At 41.1% G+C, this 22339-nt stretch overlaps 3 protein-coding genes and 1 pseudogene across 3 annotated transcripts; 1 reads left to right on the top strand and 3 right to left on the bottom strand.

Annotated features, from left to right (window-relative positions):
* LOC145487381 (uncharacterized) overlaps positions 1 to 70 on the top strand; it is a 5981-nt pseudogene extending 5911 nt beyond the window's left edge.
* An 11764-nt stretch (positions 71 to 11834) lies between these two features.
* LOC145487831 (uncharacterized) lies at positions 11835 to 12731 on the bottom strand. The gene has a single exon (XM_081466627.1). It carries the CDS (start codon positions 12729 to 12731, stop codon positions 11835 to 11837), a length of 897 nt encoding a protein of 298 aa, XP_081322753.1.
* Positions 12732 to 12810: 79 nt separating this feature from the next.
* LOC145487830 (uncharacterized) lies at positions 12811 to 13519 on the bottom strand. The gene is made up of 2 exons (XM_081466626.1): positions 13192 to 13519; positions 12811 to 13028 (listed from the first exon to the last, which is right to left on the bottom strand). The coding sequence occupies exons 1-2, from the start codon at positions 13517 to 13519 to the stop codon at positions 12811 to 12813; spliced, it is 546 nt and encodes a 181-aa protein (XP_081322752.1).
* A 158-nt stretch (positions 13520 to 13677) lies between these two features.
* On the bottom strand, positions 13678 to 14073 carry LOC145487829 (uncharacterized). The gene has a single exon (XM_081466624.1). The coding sequence runs from the start codon at positions 14071 to 14073 to the stop codon at positions 13678 to 13680; it is 396 nt and encodes a 131-aa protein (XP_081322750.1).
* Between the last annotated feature and the right edge of the window lie 8266 nt (positions 14074 to 22339).

Raw genomic sequence — 22339 nt, 5'->3', positions numbered from 1 at the left:
TATCGAAGAAAAGAAACGCAACAGACACAAATAACCACCGAAACTTGATTTTACATGTCTTAGACTTCTTGTTTGAGGGACAGGGCAGAAGAAGGGGGGGTCTAATGTTAAAAAAATGATTGAGGAACCATTACTTCCTGTGGTCTTCTCACTAGCTCATTATGAATACCTTTCAAATTCTGTGATGAATTATTTGTGATCCACTGAAAGTGATCAGATAAATAGGGATGATTGGCAAGATCAGTTACTGTGAAAATTGGGGAAAATTAGAAAATATAAGAAGTTGGTGGGAGGTCCAATGTTCCTAGGTTTATTGTCTGGCCAAAATCATCCAAATGGCTCATTCAGGCAAACTGTAAAAGATTTCTTCCTTTGAAATTCATTGATTATTAAAAGCATCCTGCTCGTCAAAAAGTTGGGACGTTGCAAATGGTAGAAAAATCATGGTCCTTCACACGCACATATGTGCGCTTCAGACGCCGGGTTCTGGGTTGCCAAATTTTGGGCTCTGGGTTCCACTGTCAAACGTCCTCAACTTGAGTGCGAGTTTTGAACGTAGATGAAGAGTTCAGAAACTGTGCTAACTAAACAACATACCAAACATAATTAACAGTTGCGACAATTATCAGTTGACAAGTCCGTTAATTTAAAGCACATATTAACATAGCTGAAACACCTCTCCAGTGGCTGGTAATTAGATGGTAAACTGCAAAGATGGAAAAATCAGTCACTAGCCGAGAAGCATCGCTCTTTATATAGGAGAGCTATACATGTAAGAGGATTGCTGGCGTGGCTGTCCAGGCTAAGATGGGAATTAAGTTCTAAACTTCATTTTGCAAAACAGTCAGATAGACTAGAATATTGCTCATTATAATCCATCAAATATTTTCGCTCGTGTGTGATTGGCTTAAAGGCATCGTGTGACTGAATATACCCCAGCTAAAACTGGGAAATATCCGAGTGATATTCCCCAATTTTCCAAAATGCATGTGTTGTGAAAAAGTTTTGAAACATAATAAACACAATAGCCTCCATTTAGTGTAAAAATGTGCTTGAATATTTGTCCTTGGACATTACTGTTCCTCAAAACTCACAGTTTTCCATGAACTACACTCTTGAAAAAATGTTCAACTCTTGGAACAGATAATGCCAGCAGACGAATATCCAATAATATTTTTGGGCCAAATGGAGGCTATTGTTTAGGTAGCATTTATTTCAATGCATGCCTTGTTCAGACAAGAACATGGAAAATTATATAAAAGAATCACTTGCCTTGGGTTACTAGCCTAAAAGCCATCAATAATTAGTGACTCCTTTGCGAGCTGCTTAATTCTGCACCTTTTCTTTTCCCAATTATGGACTACACATTGCTTCTTAAACTTAAATCATATACAATCACATACCTATGGTGGCCCACAAGTGCACACCAAATTTAAATCACTCACATCAAATTCAAATCACTCACACCGAATTCAAATCATTCACACCAAACTCAAATCACTCACACTAAATTCAAATCTTTCACACCAAGTTTCACAACACCCACAGCAAATTTCACAACGCTCACACCAAATTCAAATTTCCGCACCGAATTTTAATCTTTACACTAAATTGAATATTCTTACATGCACCACATTAAAATATTCACACCAAATTGAAATCTTCACACCGAATTCAAATCTTCACACCGAATTCAAATCTTTACACCAAATCGAAATCTTCATACCAAATTCAAATCTTTACTCCAAATTCAAATCTTCACACTGAATTCAACATCTCCACACCAAATTCAAATTTCAACTCTTCTGGTCAGCGGTAATGTGTTGCCTAATGTTTTACTTCACAGATGGCAGATAATTAAGCCCAGCAACATGCAACTGACTGTTTTAAATAAGGTTCAGTAGTATCAGTTCATATTGTAGCATTGTTTCACATTTAGAAGTTTCATATTTTGTAAGCCAATTTGCTTTTTGTTCCTTTGATATTTAATGCTATGAAATTGTTGGCTGGCATCTGTTCTACAATTTTATGAGACATCAGTTTGGGATCTTCCTTGGATACTTAATTTACTTTCCACACCTGTGTGCATGTACTTGTACTGTTTAAAGTGAGGTTTCATAGAAAGTCTTGTTAACTGAACATTGGAGTAGTAGGGTTTGTCCATAAGATTTCTGCTGTAAATGTTGTTAGGGAGAATACATCTACAGGCTCTCAGTTGTGGTATCTCTTTGTAAGTTGTTAAGTATTTGGATAAAGAGGCCTTTAAGGAATACTGTTTTGTTTAGCCTCATCATGTAGATAAACCATACTAAAACCTATAAAATTTAGTTGCGTTTTAAACAATTTGCGAATTGTTCTATTTCGTATAACTTCATCAAAAATATGAAATGTATTTATTAAAGTTACCCTTTATATTGCTGTAACAAGGCATCCACTAGTAAGTTGCTTCCTCCCCCAGAACTCATTCTCAAAGACTGGAAGAGATAAAATCATCAGCTGATTTGTTTTGCCACTAGGGGATGTGAAGTGGGTTACCAATAGTGTTATACATGTGGCCACAATATGTTTTCTCACTGGCTATGAGCTTTCAGTTGGTAATGGAATAAGCCCAACCTACAAGCTGTTCACTACATAAGACATGAATAATAATGCTGAGTGCTTCATATCCTGTGCTCTGTTTGCTGGACAACAAAATAACCACAAATCCTCAACCTCAGGTATTGAATTTCTAGCTATCTGATTACCTCTCAAACCTCAGTTATTTATATGGAAAATAACTGGCTACGTTTTTTTTAATTTCCATTGCTCGCCGCTTCGTAACTCAAAATATGTTTACAAAATATAACTTGGTCATCAAATAGAAAAGCATTTTCTCATCGAAGCAAATAAACTTTACCGAAAAGTACAAAGCTCAATAACAAACAGTTACTCTTGGATACCTTTACATGCTACAAAAAAGGAAACATTTTTCACAGCATTAACAAGACATTTATGCAAAGATCTGAAAACCGACAAACTTGTCCAGAAAATTCAGTAGCCCTTTTTACACCTTAACACGAGCTTGTGGAATAATTGTTAAGTAAACAAGCCATGGGCTAGTGCAATAATGGCTACAAGCAAGGGGCTTGGCCCCTAAAAAACTACAGATATGGATTGATTGTACATGTATGCCTATGAGCAAAGGCCTATAGCCACCTCAATACAAATCTTCTAACTTACACTGCACTCTGCTAACTTACAGCACCCTCAATTCAACAATTAATTCAACAATTAACTATGAAATTATGATATTGCCTGGCAAAGGTGAAAGCAACACAAGTGCAAATGATAGGTAGGAAAATAAAAAACGGTAAAATAAATTTGATAACACAATTTGCGTAGTGTCTCCAGAGACAAGCATGCAAATGTTTAAGGGTAGTTGATTAACGGATAATTGTAGAGTCCCTGCTCATGACCCTAGTCAAGTGAAAAATCCATGCAATAGCCCATTAACATCTCAATTTCTCAAAATAACAGATGAATCTTTGATCAAGTTGAAGACATAAAAATGTGTTTTGCACGCAAATATTCCATATTTTTCCCTTTTCACTGTTTGTGTCCCTTTCAGTGAGATGAGATGCAGTAAATGATTTTCAAGTCAAGATCCTCTCTCAGCAAATGCAATAAGACAATTGTAAAGAGCGAGTACTTCCCTCCAATCACCAGGAGGAGTTAATTCTGCAGTATCAACCACATAATTAAAATATTCTTGAAAATCATTATGGCATTTATCAGAGTTAACATAATTCTCCAAAACAAAACGGCATTGCTCCTCAGTGACAGGATGCTTAAAGTCTTAAGCTGAATGCAATTCAGGTAGGTAGAAGAGCTCATCTTGTCCTCCAGAGACTGTTTCGTGTCATGACTTGCAGATCAAATGGGTATTCCAATGATCCTTCACCATGTTTAGGTCACGCTGGATCGGACTAAAAAAACAAAACCACAAACATTCCATTTGGAAATCATGCCCAGGCGTAAAAGCTGATTGCTCCATTAGATCTTTGAAGAAGTTTATCCACTATGTTGCCTTACTCCGTTGATAAAATGACCACCATGCTTCTCTTCTTTGATTATGTGGTGAAGATCCATATATGTGACTTTCTATGTCAGCCATAAAGTAGCGTTGTGCAGCGGCTAATAAACCATTTTCAGTTCCACAGTCACGTCAAACTTTTCTAGGAGATCCTCCATTTCTTTTACCACACCCAAATATGATCTCGCCACAATCACTGGGTCGTTGTTTGTCCGTGTTACCCCTAACCAGAGTACTTTACAACTAAAGACATCGATGCAAGCATGGATAGGAAATCCATAAGGTTTGAGTTTATCATAGCCGTCCGTATGCCAACAAAAGTTTGGACCTGGGTTGACATAGGTTCGCCTTTGCAGTTGGTGTCTACGTCTCAACTCACAACCATCCGGATCCATCTCTCTTAGCAATATTTCAACCGAATGTCTTGGAATGGTGAAACCCTCGTGACGCAATGTGTGCCAAATGCTTCTATAACCAGATAAACAACTGGGCCTGTCAAGCTCCCGCTGTATTCTCGCTCTAACCTCTGTTTCATCAAAATGGGCACCCCTAAGACGCAGACCAAGGGACTTGTATCTGTTCATCGTATTCGTATCCTTGCCTGAAATAATATTTATCAAAAGCTCCTCCTTATCGAACCCTTTGCCACAAAAGGAGCAGTTACTGTCATCAGGGAAAATAGTTTCAAAACAAAACTCAGGTAAGAGATAAGTTCCCTGACGTATGGCCCGCCATATTGCGTTGATGTGCAGGTGGGCTCAGCTGCTGACCAATCTATGATTCGTTTGGTGTACAACTTTCAATTTGGTGTGTAAACTTGAATATTTTGTGAATATTTTGGATTTGGTATGAAGATTAAAATCAAATGCTGAGATTTTAATTCGGTGTGAATATTTTAAATTTAGTGTGAGTGATTTGAATTCGGTGTGAGTGATTTAAATTTGGTGTGAGTGATTCGAATTTGGTGTGAGTGATTTAAATTTGGTGTGAGTGATTTGAATTTGGTGTGAATGATTTAAATTTAGTGTGAGTGATTTAAATTTGGTGTGCACTTGTGGGCCACCGTACATACCAATAACAATGTTCAATACTAAGAGCTTTTGTTGATCAAACAAACAAGAACATCCACTTAAATTTGAAAGTCTCGGAAGTGAAAACTAGTTTTATTCCCGAGAGATTACTATATTGTATCTAAACAACAACAATTAAGAGAAGTTAACATTAATTGTAATACTTGAATGAAAGCAAGGATAAAACAGTGTGATAAAGCGTCTTTCTCAAATTGGTGAAATTCATAACTTAACAATGTCAACAAGTGAAACATCTAATTTGATTGAACACCTACTTGTTTCAATTAGTGGAGCATCTACTCTGATGAAATGGCGATGAAACAACCATTTCTTTCAACTACCGAAATGCCTACCGGTACTTCGATAAAACACCTACTTTGATGAAAGATGAAATGCCTACTTTGATGAAAGATGAAACGCCTACTTTGATGAAACATCTTTGGTATTGGCATCCTGCAAAAAACCTAATTCATGTAACACACTTGTTTATGAAGCATTTTTAAACAACTTTTAACAGTTTCTAAAAGCTTTAACTTCTGAACAGCATTATAAAAACTTGAAGTTATGAAAAATGTTTACTCTCTTACGTAACAAGCGTACACTGGTTTACAGATTCAAGGTGATTTTTGAATTATTTTTTGTAAAAAAATACCTCTTAGTTGGCGCATCGGGTATGTTACAGGTCAATGGGGGAGTGAGTGAGAGATGTATGTATGTCACACCAATCAGATTGGATCTACTATAAACAGCCAATCAAATTTCTTGTTGTGAAAGTAAATAGTATGTGAGGAGATTTGATCCCGATACGGTTCAGAACAGCCATATTTATTCTTCTATAAAAGAGAAGGAATTATTCATGTATTGGGCTTATTTCGACATCTTCTGAGGCGAGAATTTTGTGGGCGGTTTTGATAAACATTTGCAATTGGACAATCAGTCAAAGAAACATAGTGTTTGACATATAACTATGAGCATGCGATGGAGGGTAAGCTTTTCCCATTAGATAAAGTTTTGAATTAAATGAGTCTTAGCCGCTCTGCTACTAGGTTTAAGATTTGAATGATAAGAACAATTGTATTTTAGGGGAGCGGTATGCACTACTGGGAATTTGATGAGGTTGCGACCAGGTTCAAATCGTTTGCAAGTTGTATTGAAACCTAAATATTGCTGCAGAGTTCATGGTAAGTGTTCCAGGCGTGTAGTCAATGTCAGCATCCATTGACAAGTTTCACTGTGAAAAGCGACGAGACTGCAATTAATTTGGTCAACAGAACAAAAACGTATTATTCTGTGATGATTTTACAATTATAATGGTTCTTGTTTACCACTCAATTGAGAAGATACATTTGAAATGAAACTAAATCTTTTCTCTTCAATGTTATCAGGGTTTTTGCTTTTTAACATTAATAACCAGCATGAATTGCAGTAGGAGAAAAAGGAAATTGTTTTCGTTCATGACAACTTTAGTGAGGCATATGAAGTCTTGGGTGTTTTATTGTATTAAACACAAGGACTTCGGTAATTGAAAAATAAAGACTGACGTGTATGTTGCCGGTTTGTGATTTTTAGTCCGGTTTGGAGCAGAATGTGACAGTTAGATACATACATTGTTTTAGAGTGCATAATGTTCAGTGTAGTGGTGGCTAGTTATGAACGAGACGAGTCTTGAGTTTTGAAGCAGTTCATGAGTTAGTGGTATGCAAATGGCACAAGATATTCTTATTTTTAGTTACAAAGGGTAACTTGATACTTTTGTTTTTCACAAGGAGTAAATTCAATTAGAGCTGACAAATTGTCACCACTTGTTCCTACGAGATGTTTGCTATTTTTAGTTACAAATGTAACTTGACACTTGTTTTTCACAAGGGAGTAAATTCAATTAGAGCTGATGAATCATCACCACTTGTTCCCATGAAATGTTTGAACAAACAAAACAAGATATTGCTATTTTTAGTTACAAATGGTAACTTAACACTTGTTTTTTTATATGGAAGTAAATTCAATTAGAGCTGACACTTATCGCCTCTTGTTTCCAGGATATTAAACAAAAAAGAAGTTAACATCTTCGGACAGTTTTTGAGTTATTTTTTTGTAACAAAAATACCTCTTAGTCGGCGCGTCGGGTATGTTATGGATGGGTCAGTGGGTGAGTGAGTGAGTGAGAGATGTATGTATGTCACACCAATCAGATTGGATCTACTATAAACAGCCAATCAAATTTCTTGTTGTAAAGGTAAATGGTATGTGAGAAGATTTGATCCCGATAGAGTTCAGAATGGCCATATTTATTCTTCTATAAGAGAGGAGGAGGTATTCATATAATGGGTTTACTTCGACATTTTCTGTGGGTTAGGCTGAGGATTTTAGTTATGAATGAGATGAGCCTTGAGGTTTGAAACAGTTTGAGAGTTAGTAGTATGCAAATGGACGGGATATTTTCATTTTTAGTTACAAAGGTAACTTGATACTTTTGTTTTTCACAAGGAGTACATTCAATTAGAGGTCACGAATCGTCACTTCTAGTTCTTAGAACATGTTTTAGAGGAGACGAGACTCTTTAGATTTGAAACAGTTCTAACGTTTACAATAGTAAGTGTGGGTAGCGATTGTTTTGTTCTTGCTGCGTGCAAATATAATGATACTTTTATTTTTTAGTTACAAAGTGTAATTTGACACTTGTTTTTCACAACGGAGTAAATTCAAGTAGAGCAGACGAATCGTCACCACTCTTTCCCACGAGATGTTTGCTATCTTTATAAACAAATGGTAACTTAACACTTTTGTTTTTTTATATGGGAGTAAATTCAATTAGAGCTGACAAGCTATCGGCTATTGTTTCCAGGATATTAAACAGAAAAGAAGCTTTCATTTCTGGATGGTTTTTACGTCTCTGCAGTAGCAGTTTAATAGTTTTATTTGATGACATTCATTTCAGTCCAATATTTTTAAAGGTAAAAAGTATGAAAACTGTTCAAATGTTCTTTGAAGACTGCGTGGCACCAAGTTAAAGTGCAATTTAATTAAATTAGACTTTCAACGTGTCAGAGCATAGTTAGTCCCCTCCACTAACTATGGTCAGAGAGGTTTTTTTCTCTTTCTTTCTATTTTCAGTGAAGTTGTGTTGTGTTGTGTAAAAAGGGTAAACTTATGACTCGTATAAAATGCGAAAGTCTCTTAATTAACTTGAGTATTTTTGAGCAAAAATTCCTCTTGGTGGTTGGAAGGGCTATGTGATCGGTGAGTGAGGGAGTTATGCATGTGCGTGTGTCACACCAATTACAGTGCAGGTTGTATCAAACAACGAATTAAATTGCCTGTTAGAAAATAAGATGGTATCTACATTAATCTGGAGACGTGTCAGATTGCTGTAGTTTGTTCAGTCAAACATTTTATGGGTTACTATTTAGCTATCTTACCATGACCGATGTAACAGCGCATGTACATCATAAATTCCCAGTTTCTTTCTTGATGTACATCGCAACCAAAAATACTCGTCAAATTAACCAAATCATTACTTTAAACAGTTCCATGAATGCTCCTATCTCCGACACTTCACACAAAAAAATAACTCTTGACACCTTGCTTGCCTATGTTTCAGGTCGAAGTCGATGCGTATTCCATGATTGCAAATCACAGATCATTTACAGATTTGTTTGTAGGAAACAGGCAAAATAAAGAGGGCAGGGCACTGTTATTTCAAGGAACCACAGTTGTCGTGCTTAAACTGTTCCCGAAAATACTGCCACACCTTGCATAACTATATTCTGCCTGCTTCTTAGGTGCGCACTTGGCAAAATACACTGGTTTCCTATCATGGAATATTGCCTCCGTTATACGGCGTGAAACTTTGATTTGTAAAACTCTCTGAAACAGTCTCAGGTGGTTGAACGTTTGAGATCAAATTAGCAAGTTTTGCAACTCCAAGTTTACATAACAAATTTGAATGGGAACTATTAAACATTTGTATCCCATGAAGTGTACCTTAATTTATGGATCTAAAGTCAGTCTGTAACTATATTCTGAACTGACATCATTTCACTTAATAACCAGTTACAGAAAAAAATTGCAATTTTTCTTGTGCTACTTTTCTTTCTTGCTCTACTCTACTTTTGTGCTCTGTTTTGTAGTCGTTCATATTTCAGTCTGTTGATAACTTGCTCTAGATTGCATTCTCCAGACAATCCATTCTTAGATCATTGTTTATTTATGACAGGCTTTGAAATTGGCTTCCCAGCACTCACCATATCCTGAAACAACTCCACCAGACCTTTAGCCTGTGTGGCAGAGAATACCTTCTCTTTGGATTGGAGGGTAGACTGAGTGACGGAAATAAAGTCAGCTGAGTGACTGCTACTTTCATCCATGTCCTCTTTTGGGTTAGAAAACATTCTCTCTACTACCTCCTCTGCTTCACTGCTTTCATTGGTTTTGCCTTTATAGCTCCATTGTGCACAACCTTTATCATACACCCTCTTTGGGTCTTCATGGCAAAGAACTGGGTCACACTTAATTTTTTCTCCGACACAATCCATGCTGATATCCTGTGTTGCAATTTCTTCTTTAAATAAAGCTTGTATAGCTTTCAGGGAATCATCATTCCACGGATCAAGCTGCAGGAACACAATTATCTTGAAGATAGTTGTTTTCAGGAAACTGCTCAACTGTCTGTTTTGACTCTTGCTTTTCATCCTTCTGCATAACCTCCCTCATGAAACCGTGGAGTGCTTGAGAAGCCTTCACTGATGACTTTCTTTTGTTAAACAGCCTGTAGTACTTTTCTGCAGTCGATTCATGATGAGCCATAATATCAGCAAGGTGACTGCTCATTTCCTTGTGCTTATCATGACGGCAAGTAGCTGCACTTTTACGATACAAGGTATGATGGATTGGGCCCTCGACTCCAGCTTTCTTGAATATTGAACCAAGGGCCTTAGTAACCTGGCTTGATTGTCAATCTTTCCAAGCCACAACAAAAACATTGGCATGTTTACGTCTGCTTGTGAACATGGAAGCTTTGTGTGCAGCTCCTTCAGAAAAATATCAAGACAATTGTACAAATGTACCGTAAGGACCATGTGTGTCCACGGTCTCTATGGTGGAGAACCTCCACAACATAGTGGTCATCTTCCATTTTTGCCCGCTGAAATTCCTTCACAATCATAAAAGCAACTACCCCAGCCCTATTCCCATTGTCAATCATAATCTGAGCGATTAGGTAGTCTCTGACATGTGTGTACATCGCCTGTGTTATTTCCATTGAGTGCACTCCAGACAGTTTTCCTAAAAGGATAACTGCATCTTGGGTAGCCTGACTTTGCTTGAATTCCTTCACTTTGTCAGGTGCAATCAAGCTGCTCACATCCTCCTCCTGTCTCTCCCATCTTCATCTTGTGGTCTCCTGTTTGTAGGAAGCCAACCATTTCTTCAGTTTGTCACGGAGGTCAATAACTTCATCTCTCATAATCAACACCACTTGGCTTGTCTTCCAAAAGAAATGAACAATAATGTTGAAGGCTCATTAAATAAGACTTAATGGTGGTAGCATTGTTACCGGCAACCTTTCACTCGATAAATAGACTCCAAATTCATCCAAAATGATCCAAAGGACAATCAACAATTACATAGCTGGCAGAATTACAGATTCTTTAATCTCCTCAGTAGGATAGAACCGTAAAACTAGAAAGCAAATACATGACGAAATTCCATGAGAAACTGAACCGTTCGCGAGTACATGTGCAAGCCAAAATACAAGAAAATCTTACGACAATACAATAAATCAGAGCGAAAAACGAGTTACAAATACCTTTGTCCAGTGACGAAGGGCAATGAACTGGTCTTAAATCTTAAAGGATCCAAGGAAAAAATGATCTATTTGTCACAAACGAGTAAGATAACTTTGATTGCCTTACATCTGGCATTAGCAAGCACACATGTTTTTGCCGAGCGCGCGCTAAGAACCTTGGGAATTTACCCAAGTGTCTTTTCAGCTTAACGTTAGTTACATGGCTCCCCAACAGTGGGAATCCACTGTTCAATTCCTTACAGAAAATCTCACTAAAGAAAATATTCTTGTCAAATCCGGTCAGAAAAGGTCACATGACAAAGTCCTCGATAGTGCTTAATATCTTTCTTGGCACTAAGCCTCTGATTTGGCAGGTTCCTCGACGGGGAATTCCCGGTCTTGAGGTAAAATCAGCACCAACTTGTGAACTGGTCTTTCCAGGCGCTGAATTTCATGTATTCTTCTTCCATGATTGTTGAGAAGTCGAGTTCCGATGGCTAAGACGACCTTTCGAACAAAACCATCCTCACTCGGTAGGGTCTGCTCAACTCGTACTAACTTCCACTTGTTTCTCGGGAGATGATCATCCTTCACCACAACTATGTCACTAATCGCTAGGTTTTTTTGCGGTTTGGTCCACTTCTGGCGTACTTGTAGTGTGTGTAGAAATTCTCTTCACCATCTATTCCAAAATTCATTTGCGAGATGTTGTACCCTTCTCCATCTCTTCCTTGAGTAGAGGTCGTCTCTTAAAAACACACCTGGAGGAGGCATTAGGACTTTAACCTTCATGGTGAGGAGGTGATTCGGTGTTAAAGGTTCTGGAGCACCTGGGGACATCACATTCACGGTGAGTGGTCTCAAATTCACTATGTTCTGCACTTCTTTCATAAGTGTGCGAAGGCTTTCATCATCCAACTGAGTTCCAGACTCTTGAAGCAGCACTGCGAGAATATTTCGCAGTCCTTATTTGTCGTTCCCAACTTCCGCCCATATGGCTTGCCGAAGGAACATTCATCTGCATCTCGATCCAGTCGCAATTCTCCTTTAGTAAGTGACTGCTTACTTTCTCACGATCCATCTCACGTAGGGCATCTGCTAGTTCTCGCTTGGCTCCAACAAAGTTTGTGCCGCGGTCAGATCTGATCTGGCGAACAGGACCATGCTCAGCTAGGAAACGACGAAGTGCATTTATGTAGGAATCGGTCTCTAGCATGTTCATGGTTTCGATGTGGACTGCCCATGAAGACATACAGGTAAATATCACTCCATATCGCTTAACGTCCTTACGACCGTCCTTAATGTAGAAAGGACCAAAATAATCCACCACACTGTAAGTAAAGGGAGGAACGGGCTCTGTTCTATCCTTAGGCAGGTCTGCCATCTGATCTTGAGTGGGTGCTGTAAATCTTCTGCAAATTGTGCACTTTGAGACGAAACATCCTACTGCCGATGTACCACCAATTACCCAGTATCCACGCTGGCGGAGCTCGTTAAGGGTCATCCCACTTCCCTGATGTTTAATGGCATGGTGGCAATATTGTATTATAAACTCGGTGATATGAGATCTTCTTGGCAATATGACTAGGTGTTTGACACCTTCTGGCATGTTAGCTCTTCTGAGGTGACCGCCAACTCGCAGGATTCCATCAGCATCTAGAAAGGGGTCAAGGCGATACATACAGCTGGTCTTCTTCAAACTTATGTCACGCTGTTTTACAGCTTCTCTACCTAGGAATTCTCCAGCATTCAGGGAACGCAATATTCTGATTTCTTCCATAAAGTGTTCATGCTGCAGGCTGCGCATGATTTCTGTCTCTGCCTGGGCTAAGTCATCTACCCTTGGTTTCCGATGTTGGAGGTTGGGGACTTCTCTCAATTTGTCTTCACGAACTTGTGGGTCCTCCTTGATCTTTCTTTCCTTTAGATGCTTCTTTAGTAGTAAACAATGCTACTGCATTCTTGGCTCTGAACCAGTCAGAGAAGCTATCCAATCTGCTTATTTCAAAGTGGTCAGGAAATCTCTTCAAGGTCTGGGTAACAAGGACGGAGACCCTTTTCACTTCTGGGTCCTGTGAGTCAAGGGGACCAGGCTTGTAACATGCTTGTAATAATAATAATAATAATAATAATAATAATAAAATATTTATATAGCGCCAATATCCTAAAAGTTCAAAAGCGCTTTACAGTTAGAAATATTAAAAACACTTAAGACTGTACTGAGTGAATGTTTGAATTCCAAAGGAATTTTGGGCCCTTCAGCCAACGTGAATCGTGTACAAGTTGCTGAGCTGTGAGGCCACGTGAGGCAGCATCAGCTGGGTTAGAGTCAGTCCCCACGTAATGCCATTGGTCAGGTTTTGTACGGTTGTGTATTTCTTGTATGCGGTTGGCTACAAAGGTGTGAAAACGCCCTGCTTCGTTGTTTATGTATCCCATCACTACCTGGCTATCGGTCCAAAACAGTTCGATGACATCTTTGTAGTCTAACTCTTGTTTGAGGCACTGGCTGACCTTGGTGGAAACTACAGCGGCAGTTAGCTCAAGTCGAGGGATGGTAATTGACTTCAAGGGTGCTACTCGAGCCTTGCCCATGACAAATGAAACATGTGACTGGTCCTGTTGGTTCACCAAGCGAAGGTAGCTACACTGACCATATCTGTTTTGGCTCGCATCGGAAAAGTGATGCAACTCAACACTCTTTACTTCTCCAAAGCCTTTAGGCTTGAAACATCTTGAGATTTCCAGTTCCTCTAAGATATGCAGTTCGTTTCTCCACCTTTTCCATCTAGGTCGTAGATGTCGGGGATTGGATCGTCCCAGTCCACATTTCCACGACAGAGTTCCTGAAGGATTTGTTTTCCAACCAGGATGAGAGGGGCTGCGAATCCAAGAGGATCATACACTGAACATACAGTGGAGAGTACTCCTCTTCTGGTTAATGGTCGATCTTGAAGGACGATGCGGAATCTGAAACAATCAGTCTCTATACACCACATGATGCTCAACATGCGTTCAATGGGTAGCTGGTCAAACTTCAGGTCTAGATCTTGAAGTCCAGTGGCTCTATCTTCAGGAGGGATTGCCTCGAGTACTTCCTTGGTTTTGCTGACAAACTTGTGTAGGCGGATACCAGCCTTGGCGCACATGGCTTGACTGTTCTGGACTAGGCTTGTAGTGGCGGAGATTGTACTGAGCGACTTCAAGCCATCAGCGACAAAGAAGTTTCACCGTACGAAGTCGGCAGCTTCAGCTCCAAATTCTTTTTCCCCATCATTTGCTGGTTGCTTGAATCCAAAATTGGGACATCCAGGTGAAGAAGCGGCTCCAAATAAATGGACTTTCATCCTGTACTCAATGGGTGCTGCATTTAGATCACCGTTCTCCCACCAGAAAAATCCCAGGAAATCTCTGTCCTCCTCATTCACGAAGAATTGATGAAACATAGACTCAACATCGAAGGAGAATGCTATGGCTTCTTGGCGGAACCTGCACAGAACGCCAACCAAACTGTTCATGAGATCCGGTCCCTGTAGCAGGTTTTGGTTCAGGGAAGTTCCAGCATACCGTGCACTGCAATCAAATACGATGCGAATCTTACCCGGTTTTTTGGGGTGATATATACCATGTGTGGTACATAGTTGACTCTGCCCATTTTGCTAGCAATGTCACCTTCACATCTTTCAGCACAATCCTTTAAAACTCCTTCCATGAACTTCACATAATCCTTGTAATAGCCTGGGTCTCTTTTAAAGCGTTCCTTCAGAAGGAAGAGGCGTTTAAGGGCTAGGGAACAGTTGTTTGGGAGCTCCACTTCTTCTGAGCGTAGGGGTAGTGGCATCTCATAGTGTCTATCTTTTCGCTTGTGGATTCTTTCACCAAGGATGTTAAGGAACTTCTGATCTTCAATAGACAACGATCGCTCATTCTTGACTCCACATCTCTCTTGAAAATCTAACTCAAACATCTCGTTTACTTGGGCAAGATTGAAGACTTCCTTAACACAAGATTTCAGGGCAAATGTTGCACCATAATGGGGCCTGGCACATTCATCAGTGCTGGTCAGTTCTCTTGTAATGATCTTGTTAGTCCAAACGTCATAATTTTCATGTGAATCAGATGGAGGGGAAAGGCATACCCTGCCAGTGATTGTAATATCATAAAGGACACACACGGAGTAAAACGAAATACACTTTACTCGAGCACCACGCGATTACAACTGAGCTTCGAGCTATAACAGAATACTAAATAGGCTAAAGCACCGCGGGAACAGGTCCCTGGAGGTACGTGCTAATGCATATTATAACACCCTCCCTTTTATGGATAAGGAAAAGAAAACTAGCTTATAACTACACAATACGAATAAGCATGAATTGATAAAGAAAATAACTGAACTCTGTGATAACGCGCTAAAGGTCTTAGTGTTCCAAGTGTTCTTAGTGTTCATGGCTTCATGTCAAAACAAAGTCATTTAAGTGTTTTGGTGGACGTCGCTGACGCACTGATCGTCTAAGCATCGGCTTGGGTGGTGACGTCACTGCAGCTGAAGGAACTTCCGAGTCACTCGGAGACGAGCTTCCTTGACTCGACGCGGGTAGACTAACTTCTCCAGAAGAACTTGTCTGCGACTCGTACGACTGCAAAAGAGGGGGCGGGCACCTCTGGTACCTCAGCAGATATCTCATTAGGTATCTCGTCTATCAGTGGCAGTGATGGCTCATTTGTCAAACGTAGGTGAACACGGTTGCAACATACAACATTGTAAGGCGTCTCGACCTCGTACGATCTCTCGTCCAGTCGCTTTCGTACAATTCCTTTCTGCCAATCGCGCTTGCCCAACTGGAACGGTTTCAGTCTCACAGTATCTCCTCACTTTAACGGATCCAGATCAATAGCACCTCTGTTGTAATACTGAGCTTGTCACTGTTTGCGCTGTTCAAGCTTGGCTTGGCACCGCTCACTGTCTGGAACTGCCTGTGGTGCAAGCAGGTTAGCTGTCATCAGTAGTAGACTTCTAGCCCTTCTGTTGAAGAGGTGCTGTGCTGGACTAATTTGGATACCAGCAGATGGAGTGTTACGATGATCGAGTAAGGCTAGAAAAGCATCCGATCCACTGGACTTGCACTTTCTGAGAATTTTCTTAGCCTCCTTCACTGCACTCTCTGCTTTACCATTTCCTTGGCTGTGGTATGGACTGCTGGTCAGATGTTCAAAGTCCCAGTCTTTCGCGAATTTCAGGAAATCGCATGATGTAAATTGTGAACCGTTATCTGTCACCAGCTGCTCGGGAATGCCATGGCGCGCAAAGTGGGCCTTTAACTTCCTGATGACACACATCGACGAAGGAGATCTTAGATGGTCCAGTTCAAAGAAATCGCTGTAATAATCTGAGGTGACTAAGTAGGTTTTTCCTTCAAGCTCAAACAAATCTGCAGCCACTCGTTGCCATGGTCGATTTGGTGTCTCAGGGGACATCATCGTTTCCTTGACTTGACTCTGCTCAAACTCTCGACATGCCTCACAGGTTGACACATAGTTCTTAATGTCAGCTGTCATCCCGGGCCAATAGAGACACTCACGGGCTCTGTTTAGACAGCCATTAACCCCAAGATGTGAGTTGTGAATTTGTCTTAACAGCTCGCTCCTCGACGCTCGTGGAACCACGACGCGTTCTCCCTTAAAGATGAGACCATCCTGGATCGACATCTCATCACGCATGTCGAAGTAAGGAGAAATGACACTAGGCACGTTACTCTTATGCTCTGGCCAGCCCTTCTGAATCACGGCTTTCAGCACTTGAAGAGAGTCATCTGCTTCGGTATCTCGCTGAATCTGCGGAAGCCTTTCTTCCGATACGGGCAGATACTTCATCATGTTGATTGTCTCTAACTCATTCTCGTCTTGCTCACCGGCAGGGAGAAATGCTCTCGAGAGGGTATCGGCCAGAAACATCTTGCTTCCCTTCTCGTACCTCACCTCCAGGTCATACTTCTGAAGACGAATTATCATGCCTTGCAAATGCTTGGGGGCACGGTGCAAGGGCTTCTTGAAAATTGATTCTAGCAGCTTGTGGTCGCTAAAACAATAGTCTTATTGCCAAACATGTAGTCGTTAAACTTCTCCACGGCGAAAACAATCGCAAGCATTTCTTTTTCCATCTGAGCATAACGGGTCTCGGTCTCTGTTAGTGCTCGGCTTGCATAAGCAATGGGGTGACCGCCTTGCATCAGGGTGGCGCCAAGACCAGCTTGACTGCTGTCACATTGCACTGCTAGTGGCTCCCCAGGCTTGTAGTAGGCTAGCACAGGAGCAGATGCGATAAGGCTCTTCACTTCACTCCAAGCACGTTCTTGCACGTCGGACCAACACCATTCAACATCTTTATGGGTAAGGTCGCGTAGCGGCTTCATTACGTCAGACAGGTTTGGCAGGAAACGGCTGAGGTAATTTACCATACCATTCAAACGTGACACATCCTCAGGCTTTTCTGGTCGCGGCATTTCTGTAATTGCCTTGACCTTCTGTGGATCTGGCTTCAGGCCCTCTGATGTCAGAACATGTCCATGAAAAGGGACTTCCTTACACTTGTATTCCAATTTCGCGCAGTTGAGCTTTATGCCCTTCTGCTGACACCTCTTCATGAAACCCTCCAGGGAACTATCGTGGTCAGCATCATCTTCCATAGATTAGTACGTCATCCGCAATACACTTCACACCAGGCAGGCCTAACAACTCTTGATTCAAATGCTTTCGAAATATCTCGCTCGAGACACACATCCCAAATGGTAAACGAAGCCAGTGGTATCTCCCATGGGGAGTTGCAAAAGTTGTCAACAGACTGGACTCATCATCCAGCTCCAATTGCCAGAAAGCGGATGCGAGATCAACCTTTGTAAACACACGAGCCTCAGCTAAATCGGGCAACACATCATCAATGACCAGGATCTGGTATCTTTCTCTCTTTAAAGCAGCATTCAACGGTTTTGAATCAGTGTAGACGCGTAAATCACCAGACTTTTTCACAGCAACAACAAACTGGCTGACCCATTCAGTCGGCTGATCCACAGGAGCAATAACTTTTAGATCCTGCAACCTTTTGAGTTCTGCCTTGAATTTTTCCTTTACAGATACAGGCACTTTCCTGGCTGGGAGAATCACTGGTTGGCAAACCGGATCTACTTGCAGATGAACCTTTCTAGGTAGCTTGCCAAGGCCATTATCAAATACATCTGGGTATTTGTTAGTAAGATCGTTTTCTAAATTCTCCACAACGCTAACAAAGTTCTCCTTGTGTACGGTTAACAAACCCATCTTCTCGGTAGCGTTTAAACCCAGGAGTGGAGTTAGATTCTCCTTGATGACTAAGAATCTCACTTTATACCTTGTATTAGTTCGGGGATTGACAACGGGCAGAGCACACGTCCCAACAGGCTTGACCTTGGTTCCATTCCACATAACAAGGGATTGGGAACAAGGCTCGAGATCCACACCTTTCACATGTTTACATGGCACAATGTTGGCACTGGCTCCACAGTCAATTTGAAATCTCACGGGTTTCTGCTGAACCAGCACCTGAGCAAACACAGCTTTATCCTTCATAGCTTGAACTCTTACAACACTGATCTCTTCCAAGTCTTCGTTGCTCTCAAAGGCGTTAACCGCGGCATCTTTGCACCCTTTCGCAAAATGATTCTTTTTCTTGCACCGCTTAAACACTTTGCCCCACGCAGGACACTTCTTTCTCTCAGGAGCATGTTCATAGCCACAAAACTTGCATGAAATTTTCTTTCCCGACTGTCCGTCCGGCGTCGGAACTCGAGGCTTCTTTTTCTTAGACATGACCTGGTTTATGTTGTCCACCGGTTCCGATAGTGACTTCATGTGCAGCGCCGTAACTTCTTCGCTGCGGTAGATATCGATACACCGATTCAAAGTGAGATCTTGAATTCTCAGTAGCTTCTTGGTGGTCTCATCTTTAATACCAAGCACAATGCGATCACGGATAAGACTATCGCACAAGCAGTCACAAAAGTTGCATGTCTTAGCCAACGTTTTCAGCTCAGCAACGAAACAATCGACCAACTCGGTTGAAAGCTTATCCCGCTTATTAAAACAGTATCGCTCGTAGATCTCATTGACTTCTCCAATGCAGTGTTTCTCCATTTTAGCCATTACCACTCGCCAATTATTCGAATCTTCGCCCTCGGTGTAGCTAAATGTTTTGATAACTTTCAAAGCTTCATCGCCGATCGTGTGCTTGAACATCGCAAGCTGATATTGAGAACTTTCTCGGTCTAGCCTAGAAATAACAAAATAGTTGTTGTACTTTTCCTTCCAGAGCTTCCAGTTCTCGGCTACTTCTCCGCTGGGCCGCAAGGCAAGAGGTTGAGGTGCCGAAATTTGATGAAACATTGGAGACTGGTTCGTTGAAGGTTGAGCAACTGTAGGAGAGCTTCCACCGGTTACACTGTGGCCTTCCTCATTGCTCATGTCGCTGACAGTTTAATTCGCTGACGACCAAGAGAAACTAGACTAATTTTCCGCTCGCTGCCACCATGTAATATCATGAAGGACACACACGGAGTAAAACGAAATACACTTTACTCGAGCACCACGCGATTACAACTGAGCTTCGAGCTATAACAGAATACTAAATAGGCTAAAGCACCGCGGCAACAGGTCCCTGGAGGCACGTGCTAATGCATATTATAACAAAGATGCCCCAACCAAGAGCAGTCCTTACTCCATATGGATCATTGTCAGAACCAGGTATTATCTCTCGCGGTTTTATGGCTCTTGGACAATTTGTTCCGATCAGCAAACCAACTTCCAAATCGTTCCTGTATGGCATCAGTTCACTTGTGATAGGTTTCAAGTGTTCCCAACACATAGCCACCTCAGGCTTGGGAATCTGTGAGCTCTTGAAAGGGATCGTCTGTCTCGTGAACGCCTGTGGTGAAGGAATGCTATTTTGGTGCTTCATATCCATCACGGTAACGCCTTTGACCTTGTGACTTTCAATCACTTCATTTTCTTCATGCAGAGTGGATAATAGCAGGTGACTCTTAACACCTTCAAGTCCAAGCTCCTGTCTCAACTTCTCAGTAATGAACGTGGCATTGGACTGGCAGTCAATGAGAGCATACGTCATTTGTTTGTTTTCGGGGTTTCACAGCTAGATACCCATACTGGAATAATCAAACTTTGGTCTTGTCCAGATTCCTGACCTTCAACTCCACACACTCGTACACTTGGCAGATGCTGGTGCAGATGTTGGTACAAGTAATGGCTCAGATACTGGTTTCAAAGTTTGTTCTGTTTGGACTGACTTGTCTGGTTGCTGTTCTCTATGTAGGCATGTAGGATGCTGTCGTTTGCATGATGCACACTTCAATTTTGCTGTACACTTATTTCCCTTAGCCATATGGCCATGCTCTAGGCACCTTGGGCAGAATCCCTTCTTGATAAGAAATGACAATCTTTCCTGTAGAGGAATCTTCAAAAGTTCTTGGCAAGCGTTCAAGTTGTGGGGCCTCTTGCACCATGCACATGGTTTGCTGTTATTTTTCTTTGGAGCAACTGAAGGTTCTCTAACATCTGTTAACAGTGAATTGAATTGGGAATATCTTCCATGACCAGGATCTCTCTTACAGTCTTGTTTTTGTCCTCTCTTTCTTGTTTAATGACTTCTGCACTGGAAAGTATGGGTAGACACTGTATATCGGCTATCTCGGTGACAAAGGTGACAAATGCTGAGAAAGGAGGAAACTTGTTGTCTCCATGTTTTTGTTGATAGTCACGAACCTTACTTCCCCATTTGGGATGGGCCCAACCAGGAAGGATCTTAACTAGTTTCTTGTTGTCACTTTCCTTATTCAATGTTTCAAGATCCTCGATTGAATGCATTGCCAGTCGGCAAGTTCATAAGAAGTCAGGAAATTCCCTCAAGTTGGGTTGATCCTCTGCCAATTTTCTAACCTCCTTCGAAAGGTATCAGCAACGACAGATGGATGGCCAAATCGTTTCTCTAATATGTTCTTTGCTGTTTGATATGCATCAGGTGATGACAAGAACTGATAACCTTCCACAACTTTCCTTGGAGCTCCAGACAGGTATTGAAGCAAATAGAGAATCTTTTCACTGGGATTGATAGCTCTCTTCTCTATTACAGTTTCAAATGCACTTTTCCAAGTTGGCCAATCCAATGGGTTACCGGTGAAAACTGAAAGATTTGGTGGCGGCATTCGAGCGGCTTGAAAACTTTCCGTGATTGCTTCCGTAATGCTGCGTGAATTGATTGCTGAATTAAGTGGGGTGGAGAATGTCGGCATCATTGATTGGGCATGCAGTGGAGAAAAGGGTGTGGCTGATGGCCTGAGTACAGATGGTATTACTCCGGGAATTCCGTGTGCAACAGGAGTTGAGGCTTTAAGAGGAATGGTGCTTACATTAGCAACGGAAGTGTTCTGCTGGTGATCCATCGAATTAATTGATGTAGCATTTGTGTGAGCTGTAGTAGTGGGAAGTGCCGTTACATATCGACGTACATGATCTTCCTTATCAATTTCGCAAGGGATGTCATCCAAGCAATCGGACATGGGTTTCTCATCATTTTGTCTTCTTCAATCTTGGCCAGGGCATCAGCTTCAGCTTCAGCTCTTTCATAATCTTTCTTCTTTTGCATTTCTTCTATTTCACACCCCTTCATTTTTAATTCCACCTTCTTCTGCATTTCCAGCTTAGCATACTGCCATTCTATTTTCCTCTTTGCTGCTTCAGCTACAGCCTTTGCTCTTATCTCAGAGGGATTTGAGCTCCTCGTTTTTCTTGACAATGATGATCTAGTTGACGATCTACTTGCGCGAGAATTTATCTCATCCCTTTCTAATATGAAAATCCATTCACCAGCATTTGTTCTTAGTTGCACTGCCCGCTTTAGAAGATCAGACGATTCACCACAGAGTTGCTGTAGTTCTTCTTCTGATAAAAAGGGTGCGTACCCAGATCATGCTATTTCGAATGCCTGTCGACTTTCCTCTAATTCGGTCCTAAGCTGGCGAAGTTCATCAACATCACTTGCATCTACCCATAACATGTCAACTTTGTCAACACAGTTCCTTAATTTGACTAAGGTATCTTCATAACTCTTCTTAAATGGCAACTGATACTCAAAACCCTTTTGTGTAAGAGTACGTTTCCTACCTTCCGGTTCACCAGTCGGCGGTTGGATATCCTGCATATCCCCTGTTTCCTTTGTTTCATCTTCATTCGGTTTGTTTATTTGCGCCGACGGCGAACCACTCATCTTGAGAAGATCCACGATCCAATATCCACATGTCCAATCCACGGGGTCGCAAACAAAGTTTTACTGTTATCGACGACCTTTCGCTCGATAAATAGACTCCAAATTCATCC

Source organism: Orbicella franksi, chromosome 5, assembly GCF_964199315.1.
Source record: "Orbicella franksi chromosome 5, jaOrbFran1.1, whole genome shotgun sequence".
Classification (NCBI taxonomy): domain Eukaryota; kingdom Metazoa; phylum Cnidaria; class Anthozoa; order Scleractinia; family Merulinidae; genus Orbicella; species Orbicella franksi.
Note: the sequence above shows the minus strand (reverse complement) of the source record. Positions and strands in the feature narration are given on the sequence as shown.

Bases quoted from the DNA above. Each gene is read 5' to 3' on its own strand.
- LOC145487831 (XM_081466627.1), bottom strand. From the start codon at position 12,731: ATGCGCAGCCTGCAGCATGAACACTTTATGGAAGAAATCAGAATATTG.
- LOC145487830 (XM_081466626.1), bottom strand. From the start codon at position 13,519: ATGGGCAAGGCTCGAGTAGCACCCTTGAAGTCAATTACCATCCCTCGA. The intron at 13,029-13,191 runs GTTGGCTGAAGG...TATTATTACAAG, and splicing joins GCAACTTGTACACGATTCAC to CATGTTACAAGCCTGGTCCC.
- LOC145487829 (XM_081466624.1), bottom strand. From the start codon at position 14,073: ATGTGCGCCAAGGCTGGTATCCGCCTACACAAGTTTGTCAGCAAAACC.